Source organism: Sphaerodactylus townsendi, linkage group LG16 (genome assembly GCF_021028975.2).
Source record: "Sphaerodactylus townsendi isolate TG3544 linkage group LG16, MPM_Stown_v2.3, whole genome shotgun sequence".
Lineage (NCBI taxonomy): Eukaryota > Metazoa > Chordata > Lepidosauria > Squamata > Sphaerodactylidae > Sphaerodactylus > Sphaerodactylus townsendi.
The window spans coordinates 30,788,509-30,803,537 of record NC_059440.1 but is presented as its reverse complement, the minus strand read 5'-3'; the positions used below and the strand labels follow the sequence as shown (position 1 = coordinate 30,803,537).

Genomic DNA, 15,029 nt, shown 5'->3' with positions numbered 1-15,029 from the left:
ATCCAGCTCAGGAGCTGCTTGTGGGTGTGGGCTGCTCAAATGAAAACCAGAGCTTTGAAGAATGCAGCTAAAACCGCAACCCAACACATTCCTTTGTAAGTTTTGTGTAAGCTTCAGAATGCAGGAGACGGGAGTTTTGCTATTGAACACCTTGATGGGAATACTTGTTTAATCACTGCAATTTTTTTGAATTGTGGTTTCAGTAGCAGGCTTTTCTTCAGGTGAATGTCACCGCCATGCATAATTGTTTAATGCTTACAAGCTCATCTCCAAGGAATTACCATTGTTCAGATGTGCGCATACCATTCTGATGAACTCTCATTGCTGTCAGGAGAAAGTCTTTCCATCTTTGCACACAAATAGAACTAGTGTAGAAATAAATTCAATTGACCGGAGGTATGTGCCAACCATTTTTTTCCTTTGTAGTTCTGTAGTTCTCTTCTCCCCCTCCCCCCTGCGAGACTCAAAGAGGCCTACAAAGTGAATTTTAAAATGAGAGCACTTCATTCCTTCTTGCCCCTGAATGGTCAGTGTGGAATAAAATGGATCATGATTTAGTGTAAGAATCAAAGCCACAGTAAGTTTTGGCCTGCCAGTGCAAGACTGCCTGTTTAAAATGTGCAACTCCACAAGTCTGTTGGAAATAAAACCTGGTTGTTAATACCTTAAGATCAAGTATTAATTAACTCCTTCATCGAGGGGAGACAGATTTTGAAGAGAAATGGAAAAGATTGCCCCTCTAGGTTGCAAGCCCAGGACAGCTTTGTTGATGAACGCTCTTGCATTTGAGCCAGGTTTTAATGGAATCAGATTCTCCCATTAAATTAAAACATTTTGTATGGAGCTGTTCGGTGAGCATTTAATCCTGTCTTTTGATAAGAGCCCAAGTCGCCTAAGGGCTCAAACGCCAAGTCCTTGGGATAAACTTGGAGGGTCTGAATGAAAGTGTTGCTAAAGTGCATGAGGTTATTTCTCTATCCCCTGCCACGATGTGTTCCCTTAACATTGAATAACAAATCGAATTGCTATCCTGTTCTTGTGTGGGTTCAATTAGAGAGTGAGACGCAGCATCCTGGGGGTGGATTGTGTTCAAAACTCTGCATTTCCAGTTGCCTGAATTCTGTACCGTGAAGAGATCTCTGGTGGGAATTAAGAAGTTTTGAATAAACTGTCTTTAATTTTGCTTGCTCTTAACTTTGTTATTTGAATTTTAAGAAATTGCTGCTGTGGAAATTTGTTTTAATGTGGTTAGTTTTAGTTAAGTATTTTATGTGCTGTTATTGGAACAGCTGTATTGTGAGCCGCCTCGAGCCCTTTGGGGGTGAGGCGGCCTATAAATCTAATAAATAATAAAATGAATAATAATAAACCTGTTCTTTCTTCCACTCCAGCTCTGGCGCTTCAGATGTTCGTGGACTACAATTCCCATCAGCCCCTGCTGGCATGGCCAGCAGGGGCTGATGGGTATTGTAGTCCATGAACATCTGAAGCGCCAGAGCTGGACACCGCTGTCCTAGGTGGTCCTTCCTGTCAATTCTCTTCTCCCCCCAATTCCCCCGCATCCTTCAGTCAGACTCTTAGGCCCCTTCCGCACACGCAGAATAATGTGTTTTCAAACCACTTTCACAACTGTTTGCAAGTGGATTTTGCTATTCCGCACAGCTTCAAAGAGTATTGAAAGCAGTTTGAAAGTGCACTATTCTGCATGTGCGGAAGGAGCCCTAGGTTCTCAGTGTTCCTGTGCATTTGCTGGGCATGTTCATTGTCATAGGATTCCCATTACCCTGCATGTGCTTTAATGCAATGAGGTGACATAAGGTTGCTTCACAGCCTCACGGAGCCCTGGAACTCTTTTCTCTTCCCTGGCGCTGTATGGGAATGTAGGTGGAGTTATTTCTCAGTGGCATGCCTTGAAATGCCGCCTCCCTCAACAAAGATTTCATTATTCTGGATTGGCTTTCTAATCCTTTAATTAGGTGGCATTCACGTATTCCAGAGGTGCAGGACTCTCCAGAGCAGGGTTTTCATTTGAGGCCTTTGGAGAGGTGGCTGCCAAAAAATGCCCTCCGTGGATGCGAGGAGAAAAGCTATCGGTGCCAGCTATGACTGCGTGACGGGTCAGTGTTTAGATTGATAATGAGGAGGTCGGATTAAAAAGTGGGATTAGCAGACACGTCCGTGCAGGTCCGGAGGAAAGGACCAGAGGAGGCTGCCATGACTAATAAGAAAGGAAGCGAACCGGCTGTGCTTGAGCATGTAAACACCAAAACCTTGTCAATGTTAGCAAATGGTGCAACACACCCTTTTATTCAGGGTGCCCCTCAGGCAAGCGGAGCAAAATATAAAACATCAGAAGAACAAGCCGCAGTTGCCCTGAGGGGCAGCAAGCAGAAAAACACACACACATTTTTCTCCAGTCAGTTCCAGCGCAGCTGAAGGTGGCACCTAGACGGGGCTGCACCAAATTCTCTTTGTTCGGTGTAGTGTCGTGGTTATGAGCAGGGGACTCCAATCTGGAGAATTAGGTTTGATTCCCCACTCCTCCACATGAGTGATGGACTCTGCAGAACTGGGTTAGTTTCCACACTCCTACACATGAAGCCTGCTGGGTGACCTTGGGCCAGTCATAGTTCTCTCTGAACTCTCTCAGCTCCACCTACCTCACCAGTTGTCTGTTGTGGGGAGAGGAAGGGAAAAGGAGTTTATTAGCCGCCTTGAGACTCCTTACAGAAGAGGAAAGCTGAGTATAAATCCAAACTTCTGTTCTGCTGCTTCTGGAGCTGTCAGGCTGGATGGGGAAGAAAAGACATCTCAATTCCGCCTCTTATAAAATGAGTGTTTCATTTCAGTCTCTAGAGCCATATTCATACCTCTGATGTTTGTGAGTCAGGCTGGCAGAGTTTTGCTACCAATGTGTGGTAACAGGCGCCTCCTGTTTGTGATGCCTTTTGAGCAGTAGCTGCTTGTTCAAAATGGGTTGGTCCTTTGTTGTGCACAAACTGGGAGAAATTGCAAGCTGGCCACCTTCCTAACCGGGTTGTCACAGAAGTGAATTCGGACTCCTGCATGATCTGTACCAATTTTTATGTTTGCAGTTAAAATGTGGTCTAAAATTTGTACTGGTGGTTGCTTAATGGTAGATACCTCTCTTAGGGATGGGTGATTTCTGTCTGTGACTTTTATTACGTTTCAGTACGGAGTAAGTTAATTTCTTACTCATTTGTTGTGAAGAGCCCTGAATGAATTTGTGTCTCAGCATTATGTGTAGACATCAAGGCTATACTAAACTCCTTTGTAAACAAACTATCCCCCTCTTTTGATTGTTTCCAGTGAGGTTTACATTCTGGAAATAACACTGGAAATTTACATACCAGAAATAACACAGGTGGGCCCTGTGCAGCCGGATGGCCTCATAAAAGTCCTAACCCAAAATTAAATATCATGCATTGTATTGCTCTGTGCTTTTGAAAAGGTGTGAAATTCGTGGACTCATTGATTTGTATGTTTCCCCCACCCCCTTAATGGTGGTATTATCCCAGGAAGACTTTGTTCCTGCATTTCAGGGGGCTGGACTTGATGGCCCCTGGGGGTCTCTTCCAACTCTATGATTCTATTGAAAGCTGTGACTTTTGGGAGTGCCTGAGAAATGTTTTCAGTGGCGCCTACCTTTTCATTCCTCTGTTTAGTTTTCTTTAGGATGGTAATTTGACTTGTGGGCAGTCACTTTTGCTAAGGCTGAAGTTCATATTTAAGTTCTGACTCACCTGCAAGTGAACGCTGCCTTCGTCAGCCGGCCTCGCTGCCATTTACTTTGTGGGCTTTCCGTGTAATGCTGCAAGAATCCTGCTACTTTTAGAAAGTGCTGCCTGTTCTGCCTCCTCTCCCGGGCTCAATCGAGGAAACATGTGATGTCGGAGGTAGCTTGAGGTCTAAAGACTCTGTGACTGAATACATCTGGAATGCTGCATTGCATATGGAAACAGACCGGCCGCCTGGCTTCTGCCGGACCGGTCCGTTATTTCCTCGTAACTATAACAATGAGCGTGTGAGTGTGGATCGTAGTCAAAACATAAGGGCAGACATTTCAATGGGAGGCCTCTTGGACCTCGTTCAGTGTTTAAATAGTTTGGAACTGACATCTTTAAAGGAATAATCCCAGTAGCCTTTGACTAGGCTGCTAATGACATTTTTACAGTCTGCAAAGGCTGCCCGGCAGGGCTCGGCTGAGGCGCTGAATCGCCTGATTTGGCTGCAGCCGGACGTTGTGGGAACTGGAGCTCGAGCCAAGAAAAATCCGAGACTAGCGAGAACAGCTTCCTGCAGCAGAAGTGTGAGAACTACTGTTCAGCCGTGGGTTCGGGTGCATCGCAGCCCTGCCGGCTGGAGATAGTCCTGTCTTCCTAGCAGACCGACGGATGAACCACGGGAGTTCTGTGTTCTTGCTGCCAGAGATGCTAATTAAGCAGTCTGGCAGTTTCCTTCCTGGGGGAGCCGGGGGGGGGGGGGGGAGATATGTGCTCAGGAAGTGCTGCATAAGCATCTTCGGAGGCTCTTCCACATCAGCACCACTTACATGCAAAGCCTGTCGGGTTGCTTCAAAGTCAGGCATCTTTGAGGACGGCTGAAACGTTCTGCAACTGAGTCTTGCAGCTCCGCAGTACTTGGCAAAGGCAGCGGGCAGATAATAGGCGAAGGCCTGCGGGGAGGGGGGGGGGGGAACCAGGAAAGCTTGTCTGAGGACATCTAGCAAATTTCCCAAGGGCAAAATTGGGGGATTTTTAGGAAGCCCTGGGGAAAAAAAGGGCCCTGTGAATTCTTTTCTTTTTGAGGAAGGCATTTCACTCACCCCAGATGTGTAGCATGAAAATGTCTGAGGACTTCCTTAATTTTTCCAGAGGAAAAATAGATTTCCCCCTCTGTTTGGAAGCAGTGGAACAAAAGGCAAGTTAAACAACGACAGTATGTAGGATGATTATTATTTTTGGTTAATGTCATCTGCAGCATTTAGTGGGGGCCCCACAAGGATTTGTGGGGTCTTCTTGTTTTCCCCTCCCCTGCTCTTTCCTTTTCCTGGCAACTCCCATCGCCTCTCCCCTGCTCCTGCTTCCCCCCCACCCATTACCAACCTATCTTACCTCCCCCCCCCTCCTCAGATTTCCCTCCTTTCTTCCTCTGGGGGCCTCTCCCAAAAAACCTCTGGTCAAGTTGCGCAGGCATGGCTGGGCCATAGCGGGGGGGGGGTGCCTCATTCAAGGATGATTGAGGGACTGGAGCACCTTCCTTATGAGGAGAGGCTGCAGTGTTTGGGACTCTTTAGTTTGGAGAGGAGACGTCTGAGGGGGGATATGATTGAAGTCTATAAAATTATGCATGGGGTAGAAAATGTTGACAGAGAGAAATTTTTCTCTCTTTCTCACAATACAAGAACCAGGGGGCATCCATTGAAAATGCTGGGGGGAAGAACTAGGACTAATAAAAGGAAACACTTCTTCACGCAACATGTGATTGGTGTTTGGAATATGCTGCCACAGGAGGTGGTGATGGCCACTAATCAGCTCCCTTCACTATTTCTCCCCCTTCCCCAAATATCATCACCTTTCCCTGCTTCCTTTTCTCCTACTCAGCCATCAGCCTACATTTTATCTGCTATGTTTCTTTATTTACTTCACCTATTCCCTGCAAAGTGGAGGTCCAAAGGAGCTTACATTATTCTCCTCTAGGTTAGGCTGAGTATATATGACTGGCTCTGTGAGTTTCCCCGGCAGAGTGAAGATTCATATTTGGGTCTCCCAGGACGTAGCTTGAAGCCCTGCTCACTACATTGCGCTGGCTTTTACCGTGTTTCCCCGAATATAAGACAGTGTCTTATATTAATTTTTGCTCCCAAAGATGTGCTGTGTCTTATTTTCAGGGGATGTCTTATTTTTCCTGTGTTCTGTTCGTCGGGCATACTTTCAAACAAAAACTTTGCTATGTCTTACTTTCGGGGGATGCCTTATATTTCGCACTTCAGCAAAACCTCTACTATGTCTTATTTTTCGGGGATGTCTTATATTAGGGGAAACAGGGTATGTGGTGACTGCTATTGAACAGGTACAAGCAGTCTGACCTAGGTCGGTCATGCAGGCTGTATGTTGGTAAGCTGCCGATGAGACCAGGACAACCCCTCCCCCTCCCCCCTCAGTCTTTTTCCTGACAGAACCCAAAGCTTGAAGGCTGGCAGTACTATTGTGGTTGCCTAGCAACAGCCACCATTCATTTCATAAAGCTGTGGACATACCTACCACATCACTAGTACAGGTGAATCATGCTTTGTAAGAAGGGTTGCTGAAGAACATGAACGGGCAGGATTTTACCGAGACTTCCTCTGTCTGCGTTTCTGTTGTACAGCTGGCAGCAGTGGGATTTTTCTTGTTGGCAATAATCTTGTACTCCTCTGCTTGGGAGTTATGACTCTTTAATGAAGCAAGCTGGTGAAGGCCCTTGGCTTATATTGTGGGGCCAAATCCCTTATCACCGCTCGCTGCAAGCCGCAGCAGTCAGTTTGTGCTGGTGACGTCAGACTCCTTAGTTTTTAACTGTCTCGAGGCAGGTCTCCTTGCATGAAATTAATCAGTGTCTTGGGAGAAACAATCTTGAGTAAAGAACATCAGAGATCTTTTGCTGACTGATGATGGGGAACCTGGACTTCCCATTAGTGAAATGCAGCCGCTGGCTCTTGGTCAGAGGCAGGGATGTAGGTATAGATTTTTTGTGGGGGAGGGGTTGGGGGCCACACCCCCACCCGCCCCTAGGGCATGGCCACGCCTCCCCAAGCCCCACCCCCGGCCTAGCGCTTATAAAAGCAGCTCTCCAAGGCCGGGGACAGCAGACTCCCCCGCCCTGCCCTCCCCTCCCTCCCACCAGCTGGGCTCCCAGCCAGCAGCTGGCAGTTCCTTCTGCCCTCCCCTCTGGGCAGAGGCATAGAGGGAAAATGGAGCCTGGTGCAAAATCTGAGTCCCCACCCCACCCCCGGGCAGCCGCTGTGATGCTGGAATCCACCCCCAAACAGCATCACTTTCAATGGTGTTTAAACTAGAGAGCCCAAATTCTCCTTTTCAATCCACCTCAAAGGGAGAATCTGGGGTCTCCAGTTAAATCTGGGGTCCCCCGAAGGACATTTGATGTGTTCTTGAAAACGGATGCTCAGGGAGTGCCTGTTTGAATGGAAACAGATCTTTTCCTTCTAGGGATCTATGAGCTACTCTGTCTCAGCCAGTGAACCTCCTGTTGGGGAGACTTGTCTTGGCTCTGTGACCCTCTTGCATTTAAGTTACTGACCACCAGCATGCTAATATCCAAACAGAAATGATGCTTCATCCCAACAGTAACCTACCTTGTGATAGGCAGGAAGAACACGGTGGCATCTTATTGTCATTCTCATCATATAGACCAGGGGTCTGCAACCTGCGGCTCTCCAGATGTTCATGGACTACAATTCCCATCAGCCCCTGCCACCATGGCCAATTGGCCATCCTGGCAGGGGCTGATGGGATTTGTAGTCCATGAACATCTGGAGAGCCGCAGGTTGCAGACCCCTGATATAGACCTTTTATTTATTTCTTAGATTAGTATACTGCCCTTGTCTTTTCAGACTCTTTGCCCAGACAGGGCGGTTTCCAAAGTCTGATAAAACAATATGTAAACATTAATTTAAAACTTACATTTTAAAATGAACACAAAACTTAAAATCTAACAATAAAAAGTAGTGCAGGCCATTGATCACTCCATACACGTGTCCTCGTTCCACCAGCATTTGTGATCTCAAAGTTGAATGGGACTTCAGCATCAGCATCGAGAAGCAAAAAAAATGGTGAATAAGAGTAGGGGGAGAAAGGGATGGGAAAAGAGGGGAGAAGAGGAGAGAAAGGGAAGGGGGCAGGATGTACCACTGTAGCTGGCAGCGGCTGATGGTATCATAGTCCATGAACATCTGGGGGACCAGAGTTGGACACATCTGGTTCTGGGGAAGCCATGTGTAGCTGGAAGCCAAAGAAAACCACAAAAGTGTGCCCATAAACCACGTCACGATGTTTGGTGTTTCTGCTTCTGTGTAACAGTTCTAAAACTACTTTATAATCCCAATTTGGGAGCAGGGGCATTTATGATTGTTACCATTTCTGAAGTGTATAGAAAAGGGGTGTTTTTTTTTAACCACTTTGGGGCATTTGTTTATTCTGTTGTCACACCTGCGAAGCTGTGGCAAGCGTTACCGTTCTGGGCTTTTAAAACGTGGCGCTTGGCTGATCGCTTCCTTTCTGATGCTCTTCCCCATCCATGTTCTGTTTTTAGGACGGAACAAAGCTTGGTAACAATCTGGTGGGAGGGAGCAAATTGGTTTGGGATATTTTTCATTACTCAAAAGTAGCTCTCCTTGAAGAAAAGATTGGTGACCCCTCTCTAAGTCTAAACACCTGTGCCAAATGCATTCCAGGCCAAATATTTTAGTCAGCCTATAAATGGCCGTTGATGAAAAGCAAGGCTAGAAATATCTCTTCTGAGGCCCTGTTCTGCTATATGGGGCGTTCTCCTCGCACAGCCAAACCTAACCTGCAGATGCAATAGTGGGAATAGTGGCTGTTTGGGTTGTGTGAAACCCCGTCCGTGTTCTTGCCTCTGGTCGAGGGAGGCAGCAAATTCAAGCATAGGCTGCGGAGGCTGAGCAGAGAAAACGATGGCGTGACCGCTGCCTTGGTTCTTCCCTTTTGAGATGATCCTCTTGGCATGCAGCCCCCACACTTGGGGGGCAGGGGTGTGGTGTTGTGGCTCTTAAATGAGGGCTCCATTTACAAGCTGCTTTTGGAAATAACTGAGTGGGATGTGGTTGGGTGGTAAATATTATTACCGTGTGTGTGTGTGTGTGTGTGTGTGTGTGTGTGTGTGTGTGTGTGTGTGTGTGTGTGTGTGTGTGTGTGTGTGTGTGTGTGTGTGTGTGTGTGTAAGCAAGCAAGCAAAATATTGTCTCAGCCTACCGAGAAATACATTTTCCTGCCTCTTGTAACTTAATTGATATGTGTAGGTATTGCTTTTCTCTGCCCTTCTACTTTTTGACCCTGTTAATAATAAGGCGACTGAATTCCAGCAAGTGTAGCTTCCCTTTCCTACTTGTTATAATTAGGCTGCCCGGAGCATTTTAATCATCTGTGTGGGTGTGCTTTTTATGGGATTACAAAAATCTGATTGATGATTACTATTGGAGTCCTGTAACCAAGCTTTCAGATTCTCCAGCCGGTCTGTTGAGGGATTTGTGGAGTGAAAGGTCTCTGCATACCTGGCCTGATAGATTCTTGAGGCTGACAGAACGTTTTCTGCAAAGTGTTTAGCTGATGCAGTCGGTAGCAGACCTGGCTCCTTGGTTTGCTACTGTGCTTGGAAGACATCGGGATTTTCCTTCCCTGAACCAGGAATTTCAATTACCTCATTGTTCCAGTTATTGGGGTTCAAGTTGCATGTTTCTAAGTCAAGTTTCCACCGACAGAACCCATGTGGCCTTATTAGGCCAAGAGCTTGGCTGGATTTGTGGTGCCCTGGCCAGTAGGAAGCAAAATCCATGTGCAAGAAATTAAGTTGAGCCGAGAGCAAAAAGAATTACACTCTCAGAAATGCAGTTTGCGTAATTCAGTATGCTAAGTGTTGAATAAATTGAATCTCGGACTGATAGCTGTGAAGGAAAAGGCTCACAAACCCATCCCTGTTCCTTCTGATGAGAACCCCCCGAGGTCGAAAGGGTCCGGGAGTGACAGTTGCAAACTGGGGAACCACAAACTGGGGAACCCATCACACTGGGGGGTATCTCCCACCAGATGGAGTCATCTGTCTTACTCTCGGTTCTTGTGTTGTTGTTTCAAGGCCCTGCCTAGCTGCTACTCCTCCTGCTGCCCTTCTACTAGCTAGCATGGGGGTATATTTCCAGAGATGAGATTTTAGAAAGGTTAAAAACATGAATTGAAATATATGCATGTTCCCTGCACTGGGTACTTCCCCTATGATGTGCCTTTTAGGATGGGCAAACTTTACTTGAAGTTTTAGTCAGAATTCATAATTACCTTTGATCTCTAGGTTGGAACGCTCTCCTCCTCCGCTGTCTCGTTGACAATGTGTAGTCCCTTGGTGAAAACGTAGTCCACCTGGGCTTCTAAAGAGCTAACCCAAATGGAAGAGACTCCTCTCCTTGCGATCACCCCCCTGCCCGTTGGGATGGCTTTGTTGGAAGGAAGGAAGGAAGGAAGGAAGGAAGGAAGGAAGGAAGGAAGGATTTCCCTTCTGTCTCTGAGTCTTCCCAACTTTTTGGCTCTAGGTGTGACTTGTGAGCTGCGGATGGGGTAGCAAGCAATTCGTATAATGAAGCGCTTGAGTGCTCTTTGGGGGGAGCTTGAAGGTCACTATCTTCAACTCCCCTCTCTAGGCTGAAGAGGATAATCATCCAATTCACCCCCTATTCAACTTTGATGGTTACTATCTTCTGTCCTTTTCACTTTCTGCCAGCTATCATTCTGCAATAGGGCTGAAACCATGAACTGAAAGCACTCACAGAAATGAAACTTTTGGGGTGAAAGAGTGTTTCTCCGTAATAAATAAGGTTGATGTTCATCTGGAATAACCACAGGCTTCCTCTTAAAACATGCCTGGGAGCCAGGGTCTTTAGAAGAAGAGGAAGAAGAGTTTGGATTTATATCCCCCTTTTCTCTACTGCAGGAGACTCAAAGGGGCTTACAATCTCCTTGCCCTTCCCCCCTCACAACAAACACCCTGTGAGGTAGGTGGGGCTGAGAGAGCTTCGGAAAGCTGTGACTAGCCCAAGGTCACCCAGCTGGCGTGTGTGGGAGTGCACAGGCTAATCTGAATTCCCCAGATAAGCCTCCACAGCTCAGGCGGCAGGGCGGGGAATCAAACCCGGTTCCTCCAGATCAGAGTGCACCTGCTTTTAGCCACTACGCCACTGCTGCTCTTGTGTCCTGTGGCATCATCCGAGAAGCAACAACATTGTTCAGATGCATAAAATGTTGTGCTGACAGTCACTGTGGCACATGTTTTTGCAGGCTAAAAACCACTTCATCCCAGTTGTATGAACTGTATCTTCAGTTGGCACTATGTGTTCGAATATGCTGTCACTGTGGTATTTAGGATGGGGTCACAAGGCAATAAAATGTCAGATGATACAGACTAGGGGAAAAGTCCAAATTCATACTTTGCTTTATTGGGTAATAATTTCCACCTTTTTTTTTCTTTTCCAAGATGGGAAGAAGAGCTGGCCAAGCGAATAAATTTGGAGTCCGTGATAGAGACGCTCCAAGAGGTAGGTTTTGGACGGCGCTGCTTCCTTCATGAATGTCTGGTCTGCTTCGACTGGTTCTGGCCAGCCCTTCGTATTTCAGAACTGCGAAGACCCAACTCTCTCTTGTTCTTCATGATGCATGTGCCGTAAATGGGGAGCTGGTCTTTTAGATGCATCTCTTGTGAGATGCGTTCGCTGGTGATAAGTCAAGATAATTCCTCCTTGTTGGCAGGTTAAGAACAGACTCTTCCTGGGGGGTCGGAACGCTGCTGATTGTTGTTTATTTATTTATTTTTGCTACGATGCTCACTGGGAGATGTGTTCACGCGTGGCCTGGCCATCTTGGCTGTTGCAACCTGTTGGGCTTCGCTCACCTGGTCTTTAATCTGATGTATGGCATTGACCCTCTGACAGCCAAAGGCAAAACCTGAAACCGTATTTGAAGTTTCATGATCTGGCTGGATGGTAGCTCTACTTAATGCATCTTTTTTTGGAGTGAATCTTCTAAAGCAGGGGTAGGGAACCTGCGGCTCTCCAGATGTTCAGGAACTACAATTCCCATCAGCCTCTGTCAGCATGGCCAATTGGCCATATGGGGGGGGGTGGGGGGGGGGGGGGGTGGGGGGGGGGGGGGGTGGGGGGGGGGGGGGGTGGGGGGGGGGGGGGGTGGGGGGGGGGGGGGGTGGGGGGGGGGGGGGGTGGGGGGGGGGGGGGGTGGGGGGGGGGGGGGGTGGGGGGGGGGGGGGGTGGGGGGGGGGGGGGGTGGGGGGGGGGGGGGGTGGGGGGGGGGGGGGGTGGGGGGGGGGGGGGGTGGGGGGGGGGGGGGGTGGGGGGGGGGGGGGGTGGGGGGGGGGGGGGGTGGGGGGGGGGGGGGGTGGGGGGGGGGGGGGGTGGGGGGGGGGGGGGGTGGGGGGGGGGGGGGGTGGGGGGGGGGGGGGGTGGGGGGGGGGGGGGGTGGGGGGGGGGGGGGGTGGGGGGGGGGGGGGGTGGGGGGGGGGGGGGGTGGGGGGGGGGGGGGGTGGGGGGGGGGGGGGGTGGGGGGGGGGGGGGGTGGGGGGGGGGGGGGGTGGGGGGGGGGGGGGGTGGGGGGGGGGGGGGGTGGGGGGGGGGGGGGGTGGGGGGGGGGGGGGGTGGGGGGGGGGGGGGGTGGGGGGGGGGGGGGGTGGGGGGGGGGGGGGGTGGGGGGGGGGGGGGGTGGGGGGGGGGGGGGGTGGGGGGGGGGGGGGGTGGGGGGGGGGGGGGGTGGGGGGGGGGGGGGGTGGGGGGGGGGGGGGGTGGGGGGGGGGGGGGGTGGGGGGGGGGGGGGGTGGGGGGGGGGGGGGGTGGGGGGGGGGGGGGGTGGGGGGGGGGGGGGGTGGGGGGGGGGGGGGGTGGGGGGGGGGGGGGGTGGGGGGGGGGGGGGGTGGGGGGGGGGGGGGGTGGGGGGGGGGGGGGGTGGGGGGGGGGGGGGGTGGGGGGGGGGGGGGGTGGGGGGGGGGGGGGGTGGGGGGGGGGGGGGGTGGGGGGGGGGGGGGGTGGGGGGGGGGGGGGGTGGGGGGGGGGGGGGGTGGGGGGGGGGGGGGGTGGGGGGGGGGGGGGGTGGGGGGGGGGGGGGGTGGGGGGGGGGGGGGGTGGGGGGGGGGGGGGGTGGGGGGGGGGGGGGGTGGGGGGGGGGGGGGGTGGGGGGGGGGGGGGGTGGGGGGGGGGGGGGGTGGGGGGGGGGGGGGGTGGGGGGGGGGGGGGGTGGGGGGGGGGGGGGGTGGGGGGGGGGGGGGGTGGGGGGGGGGGGGGGTGGGGGGGGGGGGGGGTGGGGGGGGGGGGGGGTGGGGGGGGGGGGGGGTGGGGGGGGGGGGGGGTGGGGGGGGGGGGGGGTGGGGGGGGGGGGGGGTGGGGGGGGGGGGGGGTGGGGGGGGGGGGGGGTGGGGGGGGGGGGGGGTGGGGGGGGGGGGGGGTGGGGGGGGGGGGGGGTGGGGGGGGGGGGGGGTGGGGGGGGGGGGGGGTGGGGGGGGGGGGGGGTGGGGGGGGGGGGGGGTGGGGGGGGGGGGGGGTGGGGGGGGGGGGGGGTGGGGGGGGGGGGGGGTGGGGGGGGGGGGGGGTGGGGGGGGGGGGGGGTGGGGGGGGGGGGGGGTGGGGGGGGGGGGGGGTGGGGGGGGGGGGGGGTGGGGGGGGGGGGGGGTGGGGGGGGGGGGGGGTGGGGGGGGGGGGGGGTGGGGGGGGGGGGGGGTGGGGGGGGGGGGGGGTGGGGGGGGGGGGGGGTGGGGGGGGGGGGGGGTGGGGGGGGGGGGGGGTGGGGGGGGGGGGGGGTGGGGGGGGGGGGGGGTGGGGGGGGGGGGGGGTGGGGGGGGGGGGGGGTGGGGGGGGGGGGGGGTGGGGGGGGGGGGGGGTGGGGGGGGGGGGGGGTGGGGGGGGGGGGGGGTGGGGGGGGGGGGGGGTGGGGGGGGGGGGGGGTGGGGGGGGGGGGGGGTGGGGGGGGGGGGGGGTGGGGGGGGGGGGGGGTGGGGGGGGGGGGGGGTGGGGGGGGGGGGGGGTGGGGGGGGGGGGGGGTGGGGGGGGGGGGGGGTGGGGGGGGGGGGGGGTGGGGGGGGGGGGGGGTGGGGGGGGGGGGGGGTGGGGGGGGGGGGGGGTGGGGGGGGGGGGGGGTGGGGGGGGGGGGGGGTGGGGGGGGGGGGGGGTGGGGGGGGGGGGGGGTGGGGGGGGGGGGGGGTGGGGGGGGGGGGGGGTGGGGGGGGGGGGGGGTGGGGGGGGGGGGGGGTGGGGGGGGGGGGGGGTGGGGGGGGGGGGGGGTGGGGGGGGGGGGGGGTGGGGGGGGGGGGGGGTGGGGGGGGGGGGGGGTGGGGGGGGGGGGGGGTGGGGGGGGGGGGGGGTGGGGGGGGGGGGGGGTGGGGGGGGGGGGGGGTGGGGGGGGGGGGGGGTGGGGGGGGGGGGGGGTGGGGGGGGGGGGGGGTGGGGGGGGGGGGGGGTGGGGGGGGGGGGGGGTGGGGGGGGGGGGGGGTGGGGGGGGGGGGGGGTGGGGGGGGGGGGGGGTGGGGGGGGGGGGGGGTGGGGGGGGGGGGGGGTGGGGGGGGGGGGGGGTGGGGGGGGGGGGGGGTGGGGGGGGGGGGGGGTGGGGGGGGGGGGGGGTGGGGGGGGGGGGGGGTGGGGGGGGGGGGGGGTGGGGGGGGGGGGGGGTGGGGGGGGGGGGGGGTGGGGGGGGGGGGGGGTGGGGGGGGGGGGGGGTGGGGGGGGGGGGGGGTGGGGGGGGGGGGGGGTGGGGGGGGGGGGGGGTGGGGGGGGGGGGGGGTGGGGGGGGGGGGGGGTGGGGGGGGGGGGGGGTGGGGGGGGGGGGGGGTGGGGGGGGGGGGGGGTGGGGGGGGGGGGGGGTGGGGGGGGGGGGGGGTGGGGGGGGGGGGGGGTGGGGGGGGGGGGGGGTGGGGGGGGGGGGGGGTGGGGGGGGGGGGGGGTGGGGGGGGGGGGGGGTGGGGGGGGGGGGGGGTGGGGGGGGGGGGGGGTGGGGGGGGGGGGGGGTGGGGGGGGGGGGGGGTGGGGGGGGGGGGGGGTGGGGGGGGGGGGGGGTGGGGGGGGGGGGGGGTGGGGGGGGGGGGGGGTGGGGGGGGGGGGGGGTGGGGGGGGGGGGGGGTGGGGGGGGGGGGGGGTGGGGGGGGGGGGGGGTGGGGGGGGGGGGGGGTGGGGGGGGGGGGGGGTGGGGGGGGGGGGGGGTGGGGGGGGGGGGGGGTGGGGGGGGGGGGGGGTGGGGGGG

The 15,029-nt window shown here is 56.5% G+C and overlaps 1 protein-coding gene across 1 annotated transcript in view; it reads left to right on the top strand.

Moving 5' to 3' along the window:
* LOC125445560 (intermediate filament family orphan 2-like) overlaps positions 1-15,029 on the top strand; it is a 34,056-nt gene that overhangs the window by 15,581 nt on the left and 3,446 nt on the right. The window contains exon 2 of the mRNA XM_048518648.1: positions 11,275-11,460. Within this exon, the coding sequence (XP_048374605.1) occupies positions 11,275-11,460 (186 nt within the window). The remainder of the gene's footprint in view (positions 1-11,274; positions 11,461-15,029) is intronic.